The 26,896-nt window shown below is 40.7% G+C and overlaps 1 protein-coding gene across 2 annotated transcripts in view; it reads right to left on the bottom strand.

Annotated features, from left to right (window-relative positions):
- The window catches only part of zgc:65895 (uncharacterized protein LOC393546 homolog), a 32,647-nt gene extending 11,060 nt beyond the window's left edge, over positions 1–21,587 (bottom strand). The window contains exon 1 of one of the 2 annotated variants that reach the window (XM_057829726.1): positions 18,907–21,587. In XM_057829726.1, the coding sequence (XP_057685709.1) occupies positions 18,907–20,900 (1,994 nt within the window). In that variant the 5' untranslated portion in view covers positions 20,901–21,587. Of the gene's footprint in view, positions 1–4,497; positions 4,861–18,906 lie in introns of those variants that run through there. The other variant, XM_057829728.1, reaches the window with a different exon arrangement.
- Between the last annotated feature and the right edge of the window lie 5,309 nt (positions 21,588–26,896).

The following is a 26,896-nucleotide window of genomic DNA, read 5'->3' as shown; positions in this document are numbered from 1 at the left end:
ATGGAACCTGCAGATGCATGTGTCGACTTGCATCCATCATTTTTTTTTTTTTCAAAAAGAAATTATAAATTAGTCTGAAAATCATGAAATTTTAGGTGTATCAAATGCAATACATTTGGCAATAAAGGGTTAAAATGCTGCTGCCTTTTAGTGGGTAAATGAGGAGCAGCATTTCGTGTGTAAGCTACTTCATATGCTGGTTGCAGTACTGCTGACCAATTTATAAAGTCTGTATGCGGGCCAGATGTTATTGATTTTATGACAGAGGCTGGGGGCCGGATGAAATTTGACCAAGGGCCGCATTTGGCCCCCGGGCCTGACTTTGGACATGTCTGATCTAGTTCAACATACATGTGATCTCTATGAGACGCATCAGACGCTACCTGCTAACACAGTAGCATCATGCGGGCTAGTTTTTAACAACGTCTGCGTCGTTTGTAGCGGCTGTCGGCTGCAGTAAGTACGTTTTTTTTTGCCTTTTCCTCTACGGACGTGACATCAGCGCGTTGTCCCGCATTAAAAGTAGTCCGGGCAAAACGTGATGCTTAGAGCTGTCAAAATGAAACGATTACTCGAGGTGAATAAAATTACTCGGATCAGTTTTTAAACTCGAGTTACTCGAGTATTCATTTCAGCTCTACTTGACACATCTGACTGTGTAAAATGAAAAACCAGAAATTACTTATTAGTTGGACATTTACTGCTTAAAGTGATTGTTTGAGGTTCAGTTCATGTTTCTTGTGTGTGGTGTATTGTGTGTAGACTTATGTTTAAAAAAAATGGATTAAAGTACATCGGCAGCTGTATGTCTATGGCGGAAAACACAGACAAGTATGAAAAAGCAATTTCTGCTCTTGCGCCCCTCTTTAAAATGAACTGCTGTATTTTAAGCCAAAAGAACTGTTGTGTTTGATACAACAATATGTCTATATAGATTCATGGCGCATTAAGCCCCCGAACTATTTTTAATTTGTCCGGTTTACCCTGGAAACCCCCGTTTACAGACGTCGTGCAAACGCTTTTGTTTCAACCCAGCCATAAAAAGAAGGTAAGTAATTATATTTATTATTCGAAATGACTGTCATCATTAGCTTAGAATCATTAATTGATGTCCAATATTTAGTAAAAAAAAAAACGACTTTAAAAAATTATTCACTCGCATATTTTAAAGTTTTAAACAAATTACGTCACAATGAAAAAAAATGTTGTCTGTAAATAAGTCACCGCTATCTACCTCAAAACGATCACTTAACTGTAATTTTTTTTTTGTTACTGTCGCATTTCCCCCAAAATATTAAATAATCGATCCACACAATGAAAAATTGAAAGAAAAAAAAAAGGAAAAAAAAAACGTTTAAAAGGGTAAATATATAAAAAAGAAAATCTCGACCACTCCTTGATGTTTGCAATTTCTGCATCGTGACCCTTCATATATTACCATGTTTCACTCATAAAATCCCCCCCCCAAATCCGGCTGTGGCCATTCACAGCTGTGTCTTCACACTCGGTGATACATGCTACGTGGAATTTTTGGATCAAAAAGAGTTAGGTATGCGATAATATCTCGTTAAAATTGTGGCGTCTTTAATTATGCTCTCTCATGCTCTCACCTCCAGCTAGGGTTTTGCCGTTTAATTTAAAAAAACAAACATTTTTTAAAATGACCTGCTGTTCAAAGTTTTTCTTCCTCCAGAAAATTGAGATTTTAAGCTTTCCTATGATGTTATCACACATGCATTTTGGACAATTTTGAACTTTGGCCCAATTGGGGATTTCAGAGCGGAACCTCAAGTCACCTGAATGTTTTCCGCTCTGTTTTTTTTCCTATCAAGATCACTTTCACCAGGCAGAGCAATTTATGCATCAAGTGTTGGGTCATGACACAGTGGAAAATAAAATAAAATTGCCTAAAAGATGTTTCAGAACCCCAAAAAATGTCAAGTGTAGCACCTGTGTGTCTGGGTACCTCTATAAATACACTTTCAGTTATTTGCTTAGTTAAAACTTTCTGGAAGTGGCACAAAACCCCCCCAAAACAAAGTCATATAGGAATTAGGGATGTCCCGATCACATATTTTTTCCAAGTCATCCAATTTTCAGGGTATGCCGATGGAGAGTCCTGATCCAATACTTCGGCAATGTAGTTGGGGGGTGCGGGGGTCCAAATGTTAAATATTTCTATACTGCCGACAGTATCAGTCTTGCATGATCTTATGTTAGCTTCTTCTGACAGATACTAGAATGTTCACCTGATTATGTCCACTTCTGTTATTTCTGGCTATGATGCGATATTGCGTAGTATAAAGCAGATGTATCTTTTGTGTCTTTTGTCATTATCTTTGTACATCTGGATTGTTTTCGTTGCTTCGTAACTCTTAAAAATTAAAAACACAACAAAAAATGAATACATCAACCTGATCTTTTGCTACTCGATTCTCTGAAAATGACACAAACAGGCCCTATTTCCGATCACGCGCTCAGTTCAGGAATGTTACAATACCAACCCTCCCACAACCCCCACCCAAAATATAAACTAACAATTTGGTTTTAATACTTACCAAGGTGGCAGGTCCTGTATACAACTAAGAGTGAAAATTCACCAATTTAACGACGATACATTCAGTGGAGAGCAATACAATATTTGCTGATTTTACAAAGCCTGCTACGATTCAATTTAAGACAGATAAAGAACAATGTTACGTATACATTTAAAACAGCCAATTAAATTTGACCCTTTTTTTATTTTAAAAAAAACCAATGTTTTGCTGAAACAGACATTAAAATAATCATTTGGCCCAAAATCGCATATTTACAAGATGACGAATTTTAGTGATATTTTATGTTTCACTTGATTTTATTGGATGGTTGCTAACCAAATCAATACATCAATCTAGACTGATATGTCATTACACTCCTAATGCCTAGCATTTTTTTTTTTTTGCTTTAAATCTAACTTTATTAAAGCACAATACGGTACATTGCATTTAATCTTTCTGAATGATTTAATTTTACAAAAATACATTTAAGCTTTATGTGCAAATGATTTTATTTTCATTACATTAGCCAAGGTTTTTTCTTCCTTTTCCAATATTTAAACAGAAAGTTATTGTTCTAACTGTACAACAGTACAGTTTTATTTAAGTAAAGATAAAGAAATGCCAAGAGGACCAATATTTGCCCTTATTCTCTGTCACGACTAAGCACTTAACAACACTTTACACCAAACCAACATGTGAACATATGAACAGCAAAAAATCCTAACAGAACAATAAAACAACTCAAAAGTAGGGCATTGATCCCCCACCAAAAAGCCATGATTGATTTGCACAATCAACATTCACAAGAAGTTGATTAAATCACAAAAAAACGTGTGAAACGCTGACGACATCACAAGTTTCAGACAATCATTTCCTTTTAAGGCTTATGCCATCACTATGGCTACATTTATTGAAAAAGCACACAAAAAAGTATACTAAGGAAATTGGGATGGTGCAAATGAATCAAGGACTAATGTCAGCCCAAAAGGCAGGGATTTAATCTGTGCATTTGAGCAAACAACACATTTTAATCAGGTCAAGAAAAACCTGTCGCTACTGCTGCTCAACCGCACCTTGGATTGGCTGACAGAACAAAAGACAAAGAAGCTTTTGGCCTTAAGCTTTCAAAATGCACCACATCTTAATCAATCCCTTCAGCTGATGCTCCTTTATTGAAATGTCACTTAAATTGTTTCCCCGGGTTCGAGAGAACAATTTAACATTTGTAGCCCAACAGAAAGTTGAACAAATGGCATTTGACAAGTTAAAATTTCCAATATTAGGTTTTAAGTGTAAATATACCACAAACTTGCATCCCAAAACACTTCCAAAATAATTTCAAACCCATCTTACGTTTTAAAAAATTCTGAGATAAAACTTTCACTATCAACTCATGTTGAATTACCGTAGTCAAGATGCAATGTTTCAACATTCTTATTCATCACAATTACTACTTTTTTTTTACTGGCTAAGGCTTTGGCACCATCCTATGAAGTTTTATGGCAATACCGAAAGAGCATTTAAAAAAAAAAAAAAAAAAAAAAAAAAACGCACTGATTCCAAGAGTGTATGACAGACAGACTGATAAGATAAGAACATGACAGATAAGAATTTAAAACATTTCTGAAATCAGTGGGGTTAATTGTAAACGCTATGTCAATGACTTACATGCCTTGTTGGACCACTGAAACCCTATAGTGGGCAGCTCAATAAGGACGTTAACATGTGAGCTGGAACATTATGTTCAAGTGTGTCAGTCAGTGAGCCAAGATGGCGCCCTATTGGTCCAGTTGATGCAAAGCTTACACACACAAGAGAAAACATCAGACAGATCTGCGTTTGGTAAGGAGGTTTTTTTTTGCCGTATTGTGGCCGGATGTTCAGTCTGAAAGATCACCCAACAGAATTCTGGTCTAAAACCAACCACCACCACTATACAACAAAAGACTTCCATCGTTACCTCTTCAGATGCTTCTCCAGCTCCCAGAAAAGAAGCTTGACCGCCATGGTGTCCCGACCCTGCTCTCCTCCGACCCCGGCCAGCCCCTTTTCTCTCATTGATGCTCAGGATAAAAACAAACACTCTGTCCATTCGGTGGGCCCTGACCCACCACGCTAACCCAAAACAAGCACCGCCACTCTTGCGCCTCCACCGTCCTCCACACCCGACCCCCTGTCCTCCTCAGGGCTTCACATTGGGGGGGTTTGACCAACAACGTAGTCCGAGGATGGCGCCGAGGAGGACGGGGAAGGGAACGGGAGTGTGTGTGGACGACAGTGCCGTGGTGCCCCCTGCAGCGCTCGTGTGCCTGAATCCAAGATAGGTAGCGTGGCGAGAAGCTCTAAGAGGCTGGGCTGTGACGTCACACCAGTAGGACTCATGTCACCTCCCCTTCTGTTGTTATGTAAACTGTCAGTAGAGATTAGAGCAATCCATCCAATGGGATAAGCCGTTTTTGACCACATACCCAGCTAGCACGCGCATCATGGCCTACAAGCCACGCCCAGATGCTTGCTTGTTTCCGAAAACATCATCCCAAGAAGCCTTGGGATACAAACGGACAATCCAACTCCCGTACAAACGCTCTTTTTTTGAATGTGAAAAGCACATTGACGATAGGTTTTCCAGATCCTCAACCCGAAACAACAACACAGCTGTCAGTGAGTCTTCCAAAATGTGATTGTGTACACACTTCCGGGAATATTTAAGTTATAACAGGCGCACCACTGGATTTGCTGTCACTAAGCATCAGTGCACGCACACTGGGCATATACACACACGGCATGGGGCTCCACTGGCCTCACGTGTATCTCCATGCGAGTCGAGGCTAACACACAGTCCAAGTTACAGTCGGTGCTGTGCGTGAAAGAAGGCATTTGAAAATATTTATAAAGCAACAAACATAACAGAGCAACTGAACAAAGTTGACCCTGTTTGTCATGTAATTTGGAAGCAAAAAGAGCAAAATGCAGCTTACAGATGATGTTTCTTTTTTAGTGGAAACTGACATCAAGATTTTTGCTATTTACGGCAGTGCTTGGTCACTGCCCTACAAATGTTGATATCTAGTGTATCACATTCTTTTCCAAGGGTGTACACAGTGTAGTCCCTCAGAACAAAAGGATGGAAACCGGTTTCAGGGAGATCTCGCCGATGTGGAGATAGGTCTACTATCAGCCAATCGCTGATGGTGCTTAGGCTTTGGCTCAGCCAATAGTGCGAGACCATGACGGTGTAACTTCACAGGAAGCCCAGATGGGATGCTTTCATTCCAGGTCCATCCAACAAAGCTTTATAAAGAACTGACCCATATATGGCTCAAGATATGGGTAAACACTGGACAACAAGAATGGAGAACATGCTGGCAGTCATGTGCCACCTGTCACTTTAACTTGCCCTCTTTCAAATATACAGCACTCCCATTTTCCATCTTTGAACACACTTCCTGTGAGAGTGTTTTCGTTGAATGGCTTGTTTCCTTGTTTTCTCATACGCCACTTGCCCTGAAGCAATTGTGGGGAATGGTAAGATACAGTCCAAAGACTGCCAAAACACTGAAAAATGTCACCTATGAAAAGGTATTAATGGTTTGGTTTGATAATATAATAACAATTCTCAACAACTCTGAATAGGCCAAAATAACAATGTTAAGAATTTGCTAAAGAGGCAATTAGTACACTATAATATTGTACCCGTAATAAACATGCAGTATTTACATGGCTACTTAGAATGCAAATAATTTAACAGTTTCTGCATTATTATTAAATAATTGACTGTGCATCTTTTTCGAGTGTGGTTGTCTTGATCACAAAAAATAATAATGACATGGATATACGTACAGTGGGGCAAATAAGTATTTAGTCAACTACTAATTGTACAAGTTTCCCACTTGAAAATATTAGAGAGGCCTGTAATTAAACCTCAACCATGAGAGACAGAATGTGGAAAAAAACAGAAAATCACTGTTTGAATGTTAAAGAATTTATTTGCAAATCATGGTGGAAAATAAGTATTTGGTCAATACCAAAAGTTCATCTCAATATTTTGTTATGTACCCTTTGTGGCGATAACGGAGGCCAAACGTTTTCAGTAACTCTTCACAAGCTTTTCACACACTGTTGCTGGTATTTTGGCCCATACCTACACGCAGATCTCCTCTAGAGCAGTGATGTTTTGGGGCTGTCGTTGGGCAACACGGAATTTCAACTCCCTCCACAGATTTTCTATGGGGTTGAGATCTGGAGACTGGCTAGGCCACTCCAGGACCTTGAAATGCTTCTTACGAAGCCACTCCTTTGTTGCCCTGGCTGTGTGTTTGGGATCATTGTCATGCTGAAAGACCCAGCCATGTCTCATCTTCAATGCCCATGCTGATGGAAGGAGATTTTTACTCAAAATCTCTCGATACATGGCCCCATTCATTCTTTCCTTTACGCAGATCAGTCGTCCTGGTCCCTTTGCAGAAAAACAGCCCCATAGCATGATTTTTCCACCCCCATGCTTCACAGTGGGTAAGGTGTTCTTCGGATGCAATTCAGTATTCTTTCTCCTCCAAACATGAGAACCTAAGTTGGGTAAGGTGTTCTTCGGATGCAATTCAGTATTCTTTCCCCTCCAAACACGAGAACCTAAGTTTCTACCAAAAAGTTCTATTTTGGTTTCATCTGACCATAACACATTCTCCCAGTCCTCTTCTGAATCATCCAAATGCTCTCTAGCGAACCACAGACGAGCCTGGACGTGGACTGGCTTCAGCAGGGGGAGACGTCTGGCAGTGCAGGATTTGAGTCCCTGGTGGCACATTGTGTTACTGATAGTAGCCTTTGTTACTGTTGTCCCAACTCTCTGTAGGTCATTCACTAGGTCCCCCCGTGTGGTTCTGGTATTTTTGCTCACCGTTCTTGTTATCATTTTGACGCCACGGGGTGAGATCTTGCATGGAGCCCCGGATCGAGGGAGATTATCAATGGTCTTGTATGTCTTCCATTTTCTAATAATTGCTCCCACGGTTGATTTCTTTCTACACCAAGCGTTTTACCTATTGCAGATTCAGTCTTCCCAGCCTGTTGCAGGTCTACAATTTTGTCTCTGGTGTCCTTCGACAGCTCTTTGGTCTTGGCCATAGTGGAGTTTGGAGTGTGACTGACTGAGTTTGTGGACAGATGTCTTTTATACCGATAATGAGTTAAAACAGGTGCCATTAATACAGGTAACGAGTGGAGCCAAGTTAGACCTCTTTGACAGCCAGAAATCTTGCTTGTTTGTAGGTGACCAATTACTTATTTTCCACTCTAATTTGGAAATAAATTCTTTAAAAATCAAACAATGTGATTTTCGGTTTTTTTTTTCCACATTCAGTCTCTCATGGTTGAGTTTTACCCATGTTGACAATTACAGGCCTCTCTAATCTTTTCAAGTAGGAGAACTTGCACAATTGGTGGTTGACTAAATACTTATTTGCCCCACTACGTGTTTAAATTAATTCGCTCAGCAAGCTGCAGTAATATTAGGACAAAGAGTATACACCTTTAAGTAAGGACAAAAAATACACTGCAGGTGTATATGCCCGTATTTGTATATTGTCTGTCTATTAAATCTTGCTACAGCTTATGTGAAACTATCCACTGGAAAGAGTAAAGTTGAAACAGTTAATAAATAAACTGACAACTAATAAATTCTCAAATCAATTGACAACTATTTTAATAATCAATTAGTTGTCCAGAGACCAAGTTTATTTTATCTGAATCCTTGGAATTTCATGGTCTACATTCTCAGATTTTAGTTGTCCTCGATGAGAGCAGACTGATCTTTGTTTAATCAAAATTGTACTATGAGAAAGAAATAGCCGTGTAATTGTTTTGTTTTGAATTCCAAGTGAAATTACATTTCAACTAAGAATGACATTTAACAGCTGGGAAGTCTCTTTGAAAAAAAAAAAAAAAAAGTTAATTACCTGCAAAACTGTTGATTGTTGTCAAGCTGACAACACTGCCATAATAAACATCTGAAACGTCTTTACTTCCTTAGCAACTTAAAGAAAAAAAAGATTTTTAACCGGATGAATGAGATTGCATCTCAAAACACCCGTAACTTGGATGACTCGTATCTCAAGGCATTTATGCTGTATGACATTGTAAATTATCTTTTTTCTGATTATGAGCGAAAAACGGTAGCAAAGAGCACCCTTACTCACAAGGTCTCTCATTTGAAGACACTTTCAAAGGCAATAACAAAATTACATTCACTCAAATTGTTGTTTCAACCACATTTAGATCAAGAGATAGAGCCCAAATGTGGCAAGAAAGAGGAAACTTCTGTTTGTAATCGAGGATCAAGACCGCCGTCCTTGCCAAGACACAGACTAAACAGAGATAAGCAATAACCCCCAACTCAAACATCTCTCATTGGAGTTTCTGGGGTGTAAGCCAATCATCCTCAGGCCTGCACGCAATGCCTTACATAACCAACTTGTTACCATATGGTCCACAAGAGGAGACTGAGCAATAAATACAACATTTCTGGTTGTTTAGCAACAGTGCGAGGATTTGGGCTTTTACAGACGGAACACGTTTGGTTTGTGTAAATACCAACAAATGAGTGTTGCTGCATGTCATACCAAGAATTGGTGATTAATTAATCATTCATTTTGAGAGCAAAACTCCACTGGGAAGTAACATTAGGAACGTTTCGGATTTTTACGAATGACAAATAACAGCATTCTACAAAATCTGCTTTCTTGTTACAGTGACTGTCTAAAAATGCCACTAACGAGCAAAATAAGATTAAAGACAACAATATTAATACCGCACAGCAACACAGAATAAATAAAATGTGTTTTTCAAGAAAAAAAAAAATTTGAATTGCACTTAATAACTTAAGCATTTAGGCAAATGAAAACTTTTCCCCTCATAGCTTCTGTTATGGTGTTACATAGGGCTGCAACGATAGTTACAGTGCCTTGCAAAAGTATTCGGCCCCCTTGAACCTTGCGCCACATTTCAGGCTTCAAACATAAAGATATAAAATTTTTATTTTTTGTCAAGAATCAACAACAAGTGGGACACAATCGTGAAGTGGAACAAAATTTATTTAATAATTTAAACTTGGGGTATGTTTCTATCAGTTTTGCACATCGAGAGACTGACATTCTTGCCCATTCTTCCTTGCAAAGCAGCTCGAGCTCAGTGAGGTTGGATGGAGAGTGTTTGTGAACAGCAGTCTTCAGCTCTTTCCACAGATTCTCGATTGGATTCAGGTCAGGACTTTGACTTGGCCATTCCAACACCTGGATACGTTTATTTTTTAACCATTCCATTGTAGATTTGGCTTTATGTTTTGGATCATTGTCCTGTTGGAAGATAAATCTCCGTCCCAGTCTCAGGTCTTGTGCAGATACCAACAGGTTTTCTTCCAGAATGTTCCTGTATTTGGCTGCATCCATCTTCCCATCAATTTTAACCATCTTCCCTATCCCTGCTGAAGAAAAGCAGGCCCAAACCATGATGCTACCACCACCATGTTTGACAGTGGGGATGGTGTGTTCAGGGTGATGAGCTGTGTTGCTTTTACGCCAAACATATCGTTTTGCATTGTGGCCAAAAAGTTCAATTTTGGTTTCATCTGACCAGAGCACCTTCTTCCACATGTTTGGTGTGTCTCCCAGGTGGCTTGTGGCAAACTTTAAACGAGACTTTTTATGGATATCTTTGAGAAATGGCTTTCTTCTTGCCACTCTTCCATAAAGGCCAGATTTGTGCAGTGTACGACTGATTGTTGTCCTATGGACAGACTCTCCAACCTCAGCTGTAGATCTCTGCAGTTCATCCAGAGTGGTCATGGGCCTCTTGGCTGCATCTCTGATCAGTTTTCTCCTTGTTTGAGAAGAAAGTTTGGAAGAACGGCCAGGTCTTGGTAGATTTGCAGTGGTCTGATGCTCCTTCCATTTCAATATGATGGCTTGCACAGTGCTCCTTGAGATGTTTAAAGCTTGGGAAATCTTTTTGTATCCAAATCCGGCTTTAAACTTCTCCACAACAGTATCTCGGACCTGCCTGGTGTGTTCCTTGGTTTTCCTAATGCTCTCTGCACTTTAAACAGAACCCTGAGACTATCACAGAGCAGGTGCATTTATACGGAGACTTGATTACACACAGGTGGATTCTATTTATCATCATCGGTCATTTAGGACAACATTGGATCATTCAGAGATCCTCACTGAACTTCTGGAGTGAGTTTGCTGCACTGAAAGTAAAGGGGCCGAATAATATTGCACGCCCCACTTTTCAGTTTTTTATTTGTTAAAAAAGTTTAAATTATCCAATAAATGTTGTTCCACTTCACGATTGTGTCCCACTTGTTGTTGATTCTTGACAAAAAAATTAAATTTCTTATCTTTATGTTTGAAGCCTGAAATGTGGCGAAAGGTTGCAAGATTCAAGGGGGCCGAATACTTTTGCAAGGCACTGTAAGTCACGGTTCAGTATGATTTTCGATACGGGGGACACGATTTTCGATTCCATTCAATACATTTAATGCACTGGGAAAAAAAAATAACAATTGCATTTTTTGTTTCTTTTTTTTCTTTTTTTCTTTTTTTGCTAACAAGCAAAAATTAAATTGCCATCATATAAACATGCATTTTAGTGCATAATATTTATGTGCTTACTTCTTACTCATCTGAAGAAATTTTGTATAAAAGTGCTGAGAACAATCTTTACTGTTTGTAAAGTGAGGCGGGGCACACTGTTGATTGCTACAGCTGTCTTAGCAGCTAGGTTTACCACAAGAGCAAAACATCCTATTTGTGGTCCGAATCCATCTGTGTCACCTACTGGATTAACAATATTTGCAGCATTATCTATAGTCACTGGTATGGATTGATTTGGCCTGCTTAACTTCCATTCAGTCATGGCGGTTTATAATTCATCGATGTAGTATATGGACTACGTGTCCCATAATCACTCCGGCCTCACGTAGCCAATGGCATGGGACGAGGCACATCTAGTTTGCTATTTCATGACATCAAGTGTGTGCGCACATTAAAAAAGTTAGCAAACGCCACAGAAGTCACGTCTGCTCATTAGTGCACAACACCAGCATATGACAATCGACTTTCATAAACAGGACGAGTTTGAAGCACAGTGTTCTTAATTTGCCACTCAATGTTTATCATGTCCATTCAGCTGTCCGTTGTCAAAGCGAGGTTGTTCGTAGCAGCCAAGTTGGTAACAATGTTTTGGCGGACTTCGTTGTAAATATCCGGAAGCGCACGCAACAGTGATGTTGTTTTCTTCATGTGATCCAGGAGTGAGAAAGTGACGGTTTACCGAGAGCCACAGGTTGAGGAAGTGTTGTTAGTGCCGTGTGTTAATAAAAACAAAAGTTGTCAGCACGTCGTGTGTTTGATATCATTACCAGAAAAACACACTTAATAAGACACCTTGCAGCTTCCTTTTTAATGCTGCCCTTATAATAATGATCAGCTGAATCATAAATCACTTTGTCACTTTCCACCTCCATGATGAAACGTTCTTCATCCATGTTCGCTGGTGTTTAAACCGTTAATTAGACACTGGGCTGTTGACTCCAGGCCTGGATCCGCCCATTTTGAGGGATGCGTCTCCAGCAAAAATCGAAAATTGCCTAAACCATTTTGCGGGCTCCGGCACGCTGGAAATGATCCACAGTCAATCTGGAGCACTGACGCGGCCGGTATAGGTTGAAAAATAGGATATAATGGGAACGGATTGGCTTCGACGCTATTTTTTGCCGGACCTGGAACAAAGATGCATTTTGCGTAGTTGGTAACAAGGAATCCGAACTTTTAACAGCACGCCTGCTGCATGCGCGCGCACGCGAGGCAATAATTCGCAGCGGAAAAATTACCGCCTTCATTTTTATTTATCGTGCGATAAATGGAATTATTGCATATTGCGTATTTCCTAGTACAGCAGACTCACCGCTGTTCCAGCTATTGAGTCTGGCCACCATTCTGCGGATAAAATTTCCAGGGCGGAGCAAGCCACAGCAAACAGACAGCGGAGTGGACCAATCAGCAACGGGCAAACGTGATGTTATTAAAGCGACGAGGGACTTGCGCGCGGAAGTAAACATACGAGTAGAGCGGAGTTTATTCAACATGGCTAGCACAAGACAGACTGTTGTCAATGACTTGTGTCGATGTGTTTTTGGTAATTTAAAATTGATTTTACCGTGGATTGGAACATATTCTCGGCTCTCCTGTTGGCCATCTGTGTTGGTGTGGAGACGACTTCCGACACGGAAGAGTGACGTTGCTCGTTAAGAACACGTCACGCAAATACACGAATCTGATTGGACGGTTGATTTTGTGCTTGCTCGAGAGGCCATTAATGGGCTGGGTCCCAGACTATTCTCACAGTGTCTGAAAAATACTGGGAGAACAGTCTGGCCGTGCCAGGCAATATTGCGACAGGCTTAATAAGATGTTTGATTAATGTGTGCAAGGTAGAGACAGCACAGGAAGGGTCGTCTCACACCGACATTATGCAGCACACAGAACGTTGTTAAACATTCGGAGTGGCCAATTTTTCCACAGAGATGGGCATTTATCCACAAAATGACTGTTCATCTTACAGTTATAAATAAGATTCTCATGAGCTGATAGAACACACACATTCTATGGAGAGGGTATTGATTAGATGGACCTAAATAATTAGCAGAACACTAAACAGTGAAACTGATCATCTTGACCTTGCAAAAGTTCTGCCACATGTGAAAACGCCAGGAGAATATGACACTTGCATCATGGACTAGCCAGACACAAAGAATGCAAGGCAGGCAAATGTGAATGTTTTCCTGTTGGCCCGGAAGCCTTCTGCTTAAATCTGTTGAGGATTTCCACAAGATGGCATATAACCAAATCCAGTTCCACCAGAATTCAAAGAAAAAGAAGGGATGCGGGAAATTCTTAGTTGATTTAACTAAATGATGCCAAATTTAAGAAGGCATTTATCTCTAAACACAAGCAGGATTTTAAAATCAATCAGCACAAATCTGCTGGCAGTTAACTGGGAACACTATCAAAACTGCCCGGTTCTGGCTTCATTCGTTCACTCCTTGCGTGCTGCAAACCCCAGCCTCCCCCACTGGTGAGAAAACACATTTAGGTCAGCGACTCTGAAAACGTGTTTAGAGCATTATATAAAAGACTTGCCTTCCACAATATGAGAATTGAAGGCAGAGACTGCCCTCGTGTGGCAAATGATGGAATAACAGTAGTATTGTGATAGGAATCACCCCTTATCCATTATCGTGTCCTTTAACTTGAGTTCACCATTTTGTTGTGCTGTCAGAATGTGTAGTGAACATTGACCCAATATATCACTTATATAATGCCCTAAATGTATTCCTAAATGCATCTCAGTAAACAACTGAGAAAGTATGGAACGAGTAAAAAGATTTCCAGACAAGGCCTATGAGAAAGCAAAACATAAGGGTGATTATGTTACTCTAGACGTGTGTTTTTACCACCTATCAAGGCAATTCCTGCCCAAAAGCATGACTAAAGTCTCAGCAAAACAGTAAAACGAAAAACAAAATAACTAAAAAAGACAGATTCAGCAGCAACCTCTTGAATGTGCTTTGTTTGTAGTATTACAAAGAAGTCTTTTTAGAGTATTTGTTCAGTCAGTGTAAACATTCAGTTTTGGTTAGAGTTTCAACACAAACTGAGGCCAAAACAACAGCCTGTGGAATGACTCAACCCTGTCCCACCCAAATGAATGGACTGAGGGCAGCCATCAGGAAGGTTGTAAAGAACTTGTGACAGAAAGCAACTCAATGAGAGTGGAGCAAGGCAAATGTTTACGTTTTATGGAAAACTGAACTTTGATCGTTGATAGGTGCTAATTGAAATGCACCAGGTAGCCTATATACGGTATGAAAACGCAGGAAGAAAGCGGTAACTTGTGTTGCTAATAAAGGCGTTAACCTCAGGGGAAGTCCAGCTGATGAGAAAGAATTAAGAAGGAAACCATAATATTGAGGTATTGTGGTACTTTTATAATACCGGTATATTGGTCCTTCTAAAAAAATTTGCATATTGTGATAAAGTTCATTATTTTCTATAATGCACTGATAAACATTAGACCTTTACATATTTTAGATTTATTACACACAACTGAAGTAGTTTAAGCCTTTTAGTGTTTTAATTTTGATGATTTTGGCAAAAAAGTCAAGAAAAACCAAAAATCCCTTTCTCAAAAAATTAGCATATCATGAAAAGGCACTCTAAAGAAGCTACTAACCTAATCATCTGAATCAACAAATGAACTCAAAACCCCTGCGAAAGATTCCTGAGGCTTTTAAAAACTCCCAGCCTGGTTCATTACTCAAAACTGCAATCATGGGCAAGACTGCCGACCTGACTGCTGTCCAGAAGGCCATCATTGACACCCTCAAGCAAGAGGCTAAGACACAGAAAGAAATTTCTGAGCGAATAGGCCGTTCCCAGAGCGCTTTATCAAGGCACCTCAATGGGAAGTCTGTGGTAAGGAAAAAGTGTGGCAAGAAACGCTGCACAACCAAAAGAGGTGACCGCACCCTGAGAAAGATTGTGGAGAAGGGCCGATTCTAGACCTTGGGGGACCTGCAGAAACAGTGGACTGAATCTGGAGTAGAACCATCCAGAGCCACCGTGCACAGGCGTGTGCTGGAAATGGGCTACAGGTGCCGCATTCCCCAGGTTAAGCCACTTTTGAACCTGAAACAGCGGCAGAAGCACCTGACCTGGGCTACAGAGAAGCAGCACTGGACTGTTGCTCAGTGGTCCAAAGTACTTTTTTCAGATGAGAGCAAATTTTGAATGTCATTCAGAAATCAAGGTGCCAGAGTTTGGAGGAAGACTGGGAAGAAGGAAATGCCAAAATGCCTGAAGTCCAGTGTCAAGTACCCACAGTCAGTGATGGTCTGGGGTGCCATGTCAGCTGCTGGTGTTGGTCTACTGTGTTTTATCAAGGGCAGGGTCAATGCAGCTAGCTATCAAGAGATTTTGGAGCACTTCATGCTTCCATCTGCTGAAAAGCTTTATGGAAATGAAGATTTCATTTTTCAGCACCACCTGGTACCTGCTCACAGTTCCAAAACCACTGGTAAATGGTTTACTGACCATGGCGTTACTGTGCTCAATTGGCTTGCCAACTCTTCTGACCTGAACCCCATAGAGAATCTGTGGGATATTGTGAAGAGGAAGTTGAGAAACACCAGAACCAACACTGTGGATGAGCTTAAGGCCGCTATCGAAGCATCCTGGGCCTCCATGACACCCCAGCAGTGCCACAGGCTGATTGCCTCCATGCCATGCCGCATTGAAGCAGTCATTTCTGCAAAAGGATTCACGACCAAGTATTGAGTGCATAGCTCATATAATTAGTTGAAGGTTGACTTTTTTTGCATTAAAAAACACTTTTTTGTATTGGTCGGATGAAATATGCCAATTTTTTGAGAAAGGGATTTTCGTTTTTTCTTGGCTTTTTTGCCAAAATCATCAATATTAAAACAATACAAGGCTTGAACTACTTCCGTTATGTGTAATGAATGTAAAATATATGAAAGTCTAATGTTTATCAGTACATTACAGAAAATAATGAACTTTATCACAGTATGATAATTTTTTGAGAAAAACCAGTACTATGTAACTCTAGATGTAACAATAGATGCAGAGTAGGTGACAGTAGATCTTTGAACCTGAGAAGAGAATGTTTTATTTCTATACAAATTCTCAAAGCATTTGTAAAGCTGCTGCATTTCAGATTTTGTTGTTGGAACAATTCATTAGTATTTCAACTGTAGTTTGGTATTTAAAACAGGACAGACTTGCAAACCCACTTTTCCAGGGGCGCTGGAAGTCACTCACAACAGGGGGTGCTGAGGATCTTTTTTAGTGTTTCTCATCCAATAACAGCCGTTTCGGTCCAAATTTGCCATGCTCGCATGTTATCTCCATTAAAGGCATGCACAACAGCAGTACACACGCATGCTGGATAGTTTACGTACTAACACTAGGCTACTACAAAGACTGCGTTCTATTTCATTTCAAGTGTGTGTTGGAATTTTTTGTATTGGAAATAAAAGCACCCGTGTATTGTAACGCAATTTAGTACTGCTAGAAGGCGAAATGACACACAAACACATTTGAAAATTAAAAGAAAGACCAAATAAGCCTCAGTTTAACACCCCCATTTCACATTACCAAAATTAATGGCACACGAATATCCAACAGCACTCTACACTACGGCAGCTCAACAACACCAACAAACAATAATATAACTACAATGCAAGCATATCTTATCTATTTGAAGACAACAAATTTAGAACTAATCTTCATTTTCCACCTCAAATTGAATTTTAGAAAATTCTGCTGTTTTTGTCAAGAAAAAAAAATCGATAATTCATTTTTGCGCCATGTTACCGCCTCTTCGGTCATCTTTTGCAATAGCGGCTTATTCAGCGTGACCCGGTAGCAAGCAAGGTGTCAAGTGGTTACCATGTTGTTAACAAGAAAAAAAAACTTTTTCAACATATATATTGTTCCCCAAAGTTGAATACTCTATAGTTTTAATGTTTTACTTATTTAAAAAAAAAAAAAAAAAAAGAATAAACGAAAAACAAATCTACCAAAACACTTTTTCTCCCCAACACCATGAGGTTCTGCAACGCCCTCAGCACACCACTTCCCATGCCACTGCACCTTTCTGATTAGATTGTACCATTTCTGGCTGGCAAACTGAACATTTTTTTATTGTTACTCCAAGTGATTTTCAACCACGCCAGCTATGCCCAATTTTACATACCAATGATGTATACTGACAGACAGAACAACTAAAAACTCCTTCAATTGTTGCAACTTTTTGGCTTGTCCCAAATCATGAGTTGCCACTGCAATTGGGTTATAAATAAATTCATGACTGAAATACACTATACAGCAGTACCTTGACATACAAAGGCCCTAAACTGGCATCAGTTAATCTTATTCCTGTGTTGCGACTGACAAATACAAATTCTATATATAGACAAGTGCATTTTTTGTAACTAAAAACATGTTTTTGGTGAAGTGGTACTGGAATTTTTTAAATGACATTTTAATATGGCTGATTGATATACAGCGCCTAGCAAAAGTATTCACCCCCTTTGCTTTTTAGCCATTTTATTAGATTCCAAACCATTAATTTAATAAATTTAATTAACTATGTATGTACATTTTAAAAAATCACATGATCTTCCACCGTACATATAGGGCAGTGGTGCGCTTATTTGATGCCGCGAGCTACCCACACTAGTGTTGTGATCGACTGGTCGATCTCAATCGACATGATGGGCACGTATATGGGCATGTACGGTGGAAGATCATGTAAAAAAAAAAAAATGTGATTTTTTTGGGGGTTGGCCTCTTAGGGAAATGCTGTTACTGGAGGAAACTCAACACATCTCATCCCCCCAAGAACACAGTCCCCACACTAAAACTTGGTGGTGTCAACATTGTGCTGTGTGAATGTTTTGCAACAGCAGGGATTGGAAAACCGGTCTGCATAGAGGGAAAGATGGATAATGCTAAATACAGGGACATTCTGGAGCAAAACGTATTTCAATGTGCCTGCCATTAGTGACTGTGTGGGATGAAGGTTCACCTTCCAGCAGCACAATGATCCAAAGCATAATGCTAAAGCCAAGGTTGAATGGTTTAAAGACAAGAAGTTAACTGTGTTAGAATGGCCTAGTCAAAGCCCAAACCACAATCCAACTGAAAATCTTTGAGTTGACTTGAAGACTGCCGTTCATAAGCGGAAACCATCCGACTTGGAGGAATTGGAGATGTTTTGCCATGAGGAATTTGTAAAAATCACAGTTGCAAGATGTAACAAGCTCATTGACTTATCAGAAGAGCAAAATTTGGCTCTACAAATTACTGACTTTGAAGGTGGTGAATAATTATGCACACAAAAGTGTTTTTGTTTTTGAGCTTCTGTTGTTTGCTTCACAATAAAAAATATCTCATCTTCACACATCAAGTTGTCAGCATGTTCTGTACAAGAAATGATGCAAATACTCAAACGATACATTTCAATTCCAGGTTGTGACGTAATAAAACATGAAAAACTCCTGAGGGGGTGAATACTTTTGCAAGGCGATGTATGACTAAATTAAGTGGTATCACTGCATTTACTTTTTGTAACATTTTGGGTTTGACCTTACAAATATGACATATATGCCTTAGCTCAGTAAACATTGTCTGATGGAATGTGGCTCAATCAAAATGTTATCGACAATATTGACTGAATACCTCCTTCAATTAATGCCAGACACAATATGAGCAAACCAGTATAGTCTCACCTGTCATCCTCTCCTTCAACATGTTGAGTCCTCAAACCAGCAGCAGCGGCGACAAGGGCACTGGCCTCCACTGACATTCCCATGTGGGCCAGGCTTCTGGCTGTGATGCCAGCATCTGCAGACATCACTCCACCGGCAGCAGCGCCCAGCCTAGGCAGTCCTAGGAGGCCTTGGTGTTGAAACAGAAGTTTCTGTGCATCTTCCAGTTGGGATGCTTTCAATGAAACCCCTCCTGCTACAGGGGATGGGTAGAGAGCTGTGCCCGGGCTGAGAAGGGGCTGTAAGTCAGCTTGAAGTGCAGTCAAAGGCATGTAGGCAGCCCCCTGCGCTGGTGGTGCAGAAGCAGTGGAGGCTATTTGTAGGGGATGTGATGGCTGTTGGACCGTGGCAGAGGTTTCTATAGCAGATGGAGCCACATGACCTTGGTGGAGTGACGGCTGAGCCAGGCTGCCAAGTGGCTTTGCTGTGACCGCTGACCCAGGCGATACGGATGCACTCACGTGCGCCAGTGGAGGCTGGACCTGGGTTTGAAACGGAGCAGTGGGTTGGATAAAGTCTGGTTGCAGACCACTTAGCTGAGGTGCTCCATAACCTCCTGGTGCTTGAGCTTGCTGCTGGTCCACGGTGTAGGGTAACTGCTGGGGTATGAGGGAGGCAGGCTGGCTTGTACCAATTTGTGATGCAGTTGTTGGGAGACTACCAGGAGCCCCTAGCATCTTATTATTCGCAGTGCCAACGACTTCCTGCGGTGACACATAGACAAGGGGGCTGGTTTGGCCCAGAGCTTGTGGGGGGCTCTGCATCGCATGAGGGCTAGCGTACTCTTGGCTCGGCAGCTGATATGGCTGCAAGGTGTGAGGTGGCTGGACAGCTGGAAGAATTGGACTTACTCCAGCGTTGTTAGGCTCAGTCTCTGTGGAAGACTCGGCAGTTTTAGGTGCCTCTGGAACCGGAGGTGCAGGTGAAATCTCCTTCTCATAAAATTCCGTACACGTCCACCTTCCTTTGCGAAATGGCTCAGAGTTTGTGTCCAATTTTACCACTCGGAAACGGGAGCTTGTAGTCGTCTGCGTTTGAGTGGCAGGGGCAGTGGCTGACTGGCCAGTTCCTACAGCAGTCGTAGCTGCAGATACACTCACGCTAGTGTTGTCAAAACCTTGCTGCCCAGAGGGGTTTGCTGGAGTGACAGAAGAGACATTCTGAAAATTCCCACTGCCCTGTAGATGTGCGTCACCAGCCGTCCTACCAACAATAGGGGCTGACGGTTGTGTTGTCCCCCCAACTGGTTGGGTGCTATCCAACACCGGTGGCCTCTGGGACTGATTCACACCTGTTTTGGAAAGCTGCTGGCTGGAGCTGGCCGTTGGGGCATTAGGAGGGCATGGCAAAGATGATTCACCTGCTCCCAAATTATCAGAATGATGCTGTTGCGGCAGACTGTGCTGCTGCGGATAATAATGAGGGTGTACTGTCCCATTTACCATTGCGCTATGCTTCTGGGTTCCCTGGCTGGAATGTGGGTATGGGGGCTCATTGGGCGACACAAGGCCAGGCGTGTCAACTCCATGGAGACTGTTTAATGTCTCGTCCGATGAACTTCTCTCCGGCACTCCTACATCAGTAGCTCGAGAGACCGAAGCGTCCAGCATATCAGAGGAAGAGAGGTCCTCGGTGTGCGACTCATCCAAGTCGTCATAGCTCTCCGTGTCATCAGCCAAACTGTTACTTCCACTTACGTTGATCTGAGCCGAGGTGACACTTGTTATCTGAAAGCCACTCTTCTTCTTCACCTGAGCGCCAGTCATTTGGGATGCGGGCTGTTGGTGGGGTCCCGGAGAAGAGGCTCCAGCTGGGGAAGGATTGTCTTCAAACCCTGTCACTCCAGAGGCAGTGGAAGAAGCAGGTGGCCCTCCACCACTGCCCCTGCGGTAATGAAACACCGTTTTCCTGCTGCCACTACCGGGTGGGTCTCCGCAAAAGTCCTGGTGGTGCATCCCTGCCTCCAGGAAGAATCAACTTATGGGGGGTTTTCGCAGTCGGCCGGTGGGCTTTTAATTCTGGCTGCTGGCTAACGCACAGCTACCAATGCTAGTTGGTTCGCGACGCTCAAGCCCCATCGATAAAAGTAAAATGACTTATTCCAATAGTTAGGATGTGCTACTTTAGAAGCTATCACATCAAATAATCAAAGTAACAAACGACAGAACCACAAAACAGCTCTGATTAATTTCGAAATTCTGCGATCCAATGTTTAGCCTAAAGCTCTGGTAGGGTAGCAGAAACGATTAGCTTTATTCCTTCCGGTGTTATTGTACCTGATTGCAAATTTCTCACATCCCAAATGGTTGAGCCAAAAGCAAGCGCAAAGATTTAGCCGTAAATAGTTTGACTAAAGTCAGGTGGTCAACGAAGCTTCCGAGCTGTCCAACCTAATGTCGCATGAAATCGGTCGCTGAGTCCATTCCCCGCCGACGTCCTCTTCTACCTCCCTCGAAACAAACTTGACAAATATTTACACTCCTCCAGCGAGAAATTAAATATGGTTTCAGTCAGACCTCTGTATTGTTCGTGCCAAAAGGAGGGTTTATGTCCAACTCCGTATGCCCTATCGAGTCCTTGTTTGCTGTCTCATCGCCGGTGAGCAGCGGTAGCTAAGCTAACGGGCTGTCAGGTTCAGAGGGGACGGGGAATCCAAACAGAGCAGATGCGCATGCGCGAGTCTAGCCACTTCACAACGCCAAATTTTCACTACGCTGTCATAATAATAATAATAACAATGATAATAATAATAATAATAATAATAATAATAACATTGTTATTACCATAATATAATTGCCATCCTGTAATATATTATTATTATTATTACATCATATAACGTAATAATAATAATATATTATATTATTATTATTATTATTATTATTATTATTATTGGCACTGCATTCCAATGAAGTCCATAGTCACTTGGAATGAGCGCTCTTTTAATCCTTTTGAGTCAAAGATATTACACCAGCACAGAAATTGCAGAATACAGTCAATTAGGTGAGAGAAGGTCTCGATCTGGTTTTGAATTAAAAACTAAAAACAAAACTACTCATTACGACACAGCCTGATTTTTACTTTGTACTTCTCCTCACCCACGGGCTCCTCTGGAACCCCTACCCAAACACACGCACACCCTCCTAAATTCACTGCACGCCGCAGTAGCAAGTATAACGTAGATTTTAATAAGTGTACTGTTATTCGTCTATGCACACTGGATCATTAAATATGACAGAATTTTATTTAATATATCAGCATTTCCTTAAAGGACCAACAACAACTAGGCGACCTTCAGGTGAACGCCGGTGGCTCATTGTACAAAAGGGATTCCCAGAAACACTACTGCATTAAAATTGTGAATGAAAGCTGAATGCAATTATGTATGAATGCCAAATTTGAGATTAAAACACACTGTAGATGACAGCTCAAAAGTTTAAACTGAGAAAATGTTTCATTTTAAGGGGAAATTATGTTAATTTTCAATTCCATGTTGTCAACAAAGCTCTAAAAAAGTTGGGACACGGCCATTTTTAACACTGTGAGGAATCCCCTCTACACATTAGAAATGTATCTTGTCGGTCTGCAAACATCTGCGGACCGACAAGATACATTTTTAAGAATTTGAAATAGGAATACTGTCCCATTCTTGTGTAATATAGTCCTCAAACTGCTCAAATGTATGGGGCCTTCTTTGTCACATCTTTGTTCTTATATGCACTAAATGTTCTCTGTGAAAGATCTGGACCGCGAGCTGGCCATTTCAATACACACCATTAATTGGTGTCTCCCATTCTGTCTTGCACAACATTCAAACACCCCATCATTGTGCTTACCTATCTGAGGTTTGATCGATGTAACAGCCTTGAGCTGTGTGTTTTGAAATTGTAAAATAAAGACAACATATGATGTAATCATACCTCTTGTTTTAATTGTATCGTACTGTATATCGTATTGCTGATCGCATTGTGTGTCTTATTGTTTATCATGTATTGTATCATTATTACAGTATATTTCAAGCTTTTCTGAGTCACAGCACGTTTTTAGATTGGAAAAAATCTTGCGGGAAACGACAAACCAAAAATGCTCCAAAATGTACAGTGTACAATTACAGTATAGTGTAATTAATTATGATATAATTTTTTAATGCTGAGAAGCTGAGTGCCCTTCAAAATACCAACAGATGCCACCCTAATGTTATAAATTATATTTAAAATAATGATAATAAATTAAAAAAAACAAACACCTGACGATCTCTCTCGGGTCACTGGTATATTGTAAATTTCATTATGTAGCGTATTGTTTATCATATGGTGTAAAGAGTATCATATATAGTACCTTATATTTTACTGTTTATCATATTGTATATCGTTTCACATAACATATTAGATATCATATGGTATTTTGTAACATGTATCGTATCGTCTGTCCATCTATCCACCCATTTTCAACCCCGCCTTTCCTTGTCAGTTGACTTCGTGCGAGAGGCGAATGACAAACTTAACTTAAAAGATTAGACTGTCTTCTTTCAGCAGGAAAAAAAAGTAAGTTCATATCTTTTTCTATTCATTAAAAATCAGCATTAGAAAATAGCTTAGTTTAAGCAATTTTCCAATTTCTGATGAAAAAACAGAAATTGAGCTTTTATGAAAGCATACATTTCAAACATATCTTTGACTTTAACACAGTTATTTTTGCTTTAGTTACATCCCAAACATCTGAATAATGTTTTCCTTTTACAAAATAACATAAACAACAAGACAAATAGAGCTTTTGATAGCAAGTAACAATTTATTTACACATAACTAACTGATATGACGCTGTTGTGGCCGCGACAGCCGGGTTAACTTTTCCCTCATCGCTGCCTGTCTCATAAAGATGGATTTCTTTGAGTTTCTGCGGGGTCTGCTTGGCGAGCAGCACGGACTCAACGAAATCGTCCGCTGCACTGGTGGTGGTGGTCGTTTTGCTCGATTGTCCAACGCTTGGCATCCCGGGCGACCTCTCGATTGTTCTTAGGGTTGCCACCTTTCAGAAATAGAAATAAGGGACGCCCCCGTCGCGCCCAAAGCCTTACGGGCGAAAAATAGGGGCATCCCCAAAACTCCTAAAATGCATAGAAATGTATGTATTTTAGATGCGAAAACTGTATTGGGCACTATGTGGGCATGGCAGTTTCCTTGCAGCAGACTGTTTTTTGTTTTTTTTTCTGCAGGTTAATGAAAACGAAGTTATGGATATCGTAATTAACATTTGTGTTGTCGGCACTGAATCCGGTCTCGTGATCCAGTGACAAGCCAAATTTCTTAAGGGAATGTTGCAGGAGAGCTACAATTCCAGCAGCTGACTCATCTGCATTCTCTATGAAGTCCAGCATTTTGTTGGTGACCCCAGACTCTGGACTGAAGTACTAGACAGCAAGGGGAAACATCTTCCTGCTCAATTTATTCGAGGCACCGGTCTGTATGGAGAATGGGATGGGTGACGTTAAGATCTTGAGCAAATCACCCACTGCCTTTGAACCCAGGACTTGTTTCAACAATGCCTCTTGCTTTGTTCTCCCCAAAGTCATTTTCTCCACCATTTTGGAATCACATAAAAATCTTCTGATTGAGCCTGTGTCCACAGTCAACACTATTGTAGTTCTGGCCACATTTTACTGTGTGGTATACCTGTGTCACCTCAGCTGCAGTAATTTAGAAGGTAGGTGTGCGATGATGTCAAATTATTGCTTTAATTTTGGTATCACAATTAATCAATCGATAGATAGTATATATTTGCAGTAGGACTATTTATTCAGTGTTTATTTGCTGTTAATCTATTAGGAATAATTCCAAATGACAAGCATTAGTTAGCATAACAAAATAAGATGTTCTTTATGGGTATATAAATCCATTCCATATTGATTGATAATAAATGCATGTTTTAAAAAAAATCAACATTCCTGAAAATAATCAACCATAGTAGCAACTGAAATAGCCTAGCTATGCTCCTATCAATGCAAGATGTATGAAGGTTAATATAAATATAGCCTGTATGTTATCCATATACAAGAGCATAATAACATACCAAATCAAACTCAGGGGATGTTTCAGGTACAAAGAATTGGGACGAAGGCTCTTCTGGGATCATATATTCCGTTTGTGCAGGTCCCCTGTAGCATGCTGTTTTACACCTCCGTGAGACACTGCAAAAACTTTCCTGCCTGCCTTGCAGTTCGCTTTATAATCATCATCAGTGACTCTATCGAGCCACTCCATTTTTGGGAGACATTTCCTCTTTTGAGGATGAGGTGGGGTGTCCTGACTCCAGAGCATCTGCTTTTGGAGACATCTTTGTTTTGAAAAAGCGCGGGGCGGTGCATTGAGCAGCGCGAGCGAGGTAACTAGGCAACGAACCCGGAAGTGGCGATCAGTGCTGGGCAGACAGCAGCAGGCAGGCAGATAACTATCTTGCTGTCTTTATATCCTGCCCTTTTTGTTCATTATTGTTGGCTCAGTGGTCACTCATGAGCGCAGGTATGTGTTTGTGTGTGACAGATGTGCATAGGCTGGGTGCACCGCTGCCCAACCCCTCCCCGACGCCGCAGCTGCGGGTCGCGCCGGGTCGCCCCAAAGGACAATTGTGAAATACGGAATAAACTGTGTTCCGTATTGGTTCGATACGGAACGCAACTTTTAATTCCCAATTACGGAACGATTCCATATTTCAAGGGACGGGTGGCAAGCCTAGTTGTTTTGCTCGGTCGTCCGCCGCCTGGCATCCTTCCGCCGGCGCCCCGGCCGTTCGTACCCATTGAATCGGGTTGCGGGTTTTACCAAATGCGCTACTGCCCTCCAATGGCCAGTTTTATTGCTTTAATATTATTTTCAGCTTTGTGCTTTGGAGCTCAGTTGAATCAAAACCCAGAGATGTCGCTTATGAAAAAAAAAATGTAGAAGACTAAATATAAAGTATAAATACGTCTTTGGGACACTGAAACAATTAAAAATAGAAAGTATTTATATGTTTTTGGGAGCAAATTAGTAAATTGAACTATTACCTGTGAGAAGTAAGGAACAATTGCCCTAAATATTTATAAAATCCCTAGTTAAGTAATTAATGGTTAGCATAAAATTCTTAACAAAGCTTGTTAGGATTTTTGGGGTTTGGAAATCTTTTGGATAATTGAACATGCACCGTGTCAAGGTGACCCATGCAGAAACATCATTGGTGTTCCTGAGAAATAAACATAATTGTAGGATTTAAAAAAAGAGAGGGAAGAAGAAGACACCGCACCCAAGGACAGCCATTTTGTGACGTCAGTAATAACCACACGCAAAGGTACATGCGATGATTGGTATTAATTACCTACATCACGAGGAAAAACGAACAATCTGCGATACTCTCATTTAATTGGATAAAATAGTACCAATGTCTGACTGCACTAAGGGCTGCCACTTCCTGGAAATACTGACTTTTGACTGTTTTTCTCTACTATTAGATATCAGAAAAACAAAATTCTGTGTTTTTTTCCAACTAATCAACAACATTTTTTTGCTAGGATGCACATGATAAAGGTGTTGTCTGGCCTGCTCTTGGATCATTTTCTAACGACCATTTTATTACAGCAGTATAATGATATCCTAAAAGTATGGCTTTTAACTTTCGTGTGCTACCCCGAGATTTTAAGTGTCTCCATCTGCTTCGCCTTATGAAATGTTTCTGGGGGCACCACTGCCATGGAATAATTTCGATTATTTATTTATTTATTGAGGAAAAGAAAAGAAACGTGAGAAGGAAAATTACGTAAACCTAACGGACAACAGTTGAAGATGTCAATTAATCATTCAAACCAGCAGAGGTCTCTGCTGCCCTGCAAGCTTCAACTCATATGCTTCCTGCAGCTTCAAATCAAGGAAGTTATATTTTTATTTTGAGCAGGCAATCGTGTTCACGGAAGTACTTCCACTCG

This window comes from Corythoichthys intestinalis, chromosome 2 (assembly GCF_030265065.1).
Source record: "Corythoichthys intestinalis isolate RoL2023-P3 chromosome 2, ASM3026506v1, whole genome shotgun sequence".
NCBI lineage: Eukaryota > Metazoa > Chordata > Actinopteri > Syngnathiformes > Syngnathidae > Corythoichthys > Corythoichthys intestinalis.
This window is presented reverse-complemented; position numbering and strand designations above follow the sequence as displayed.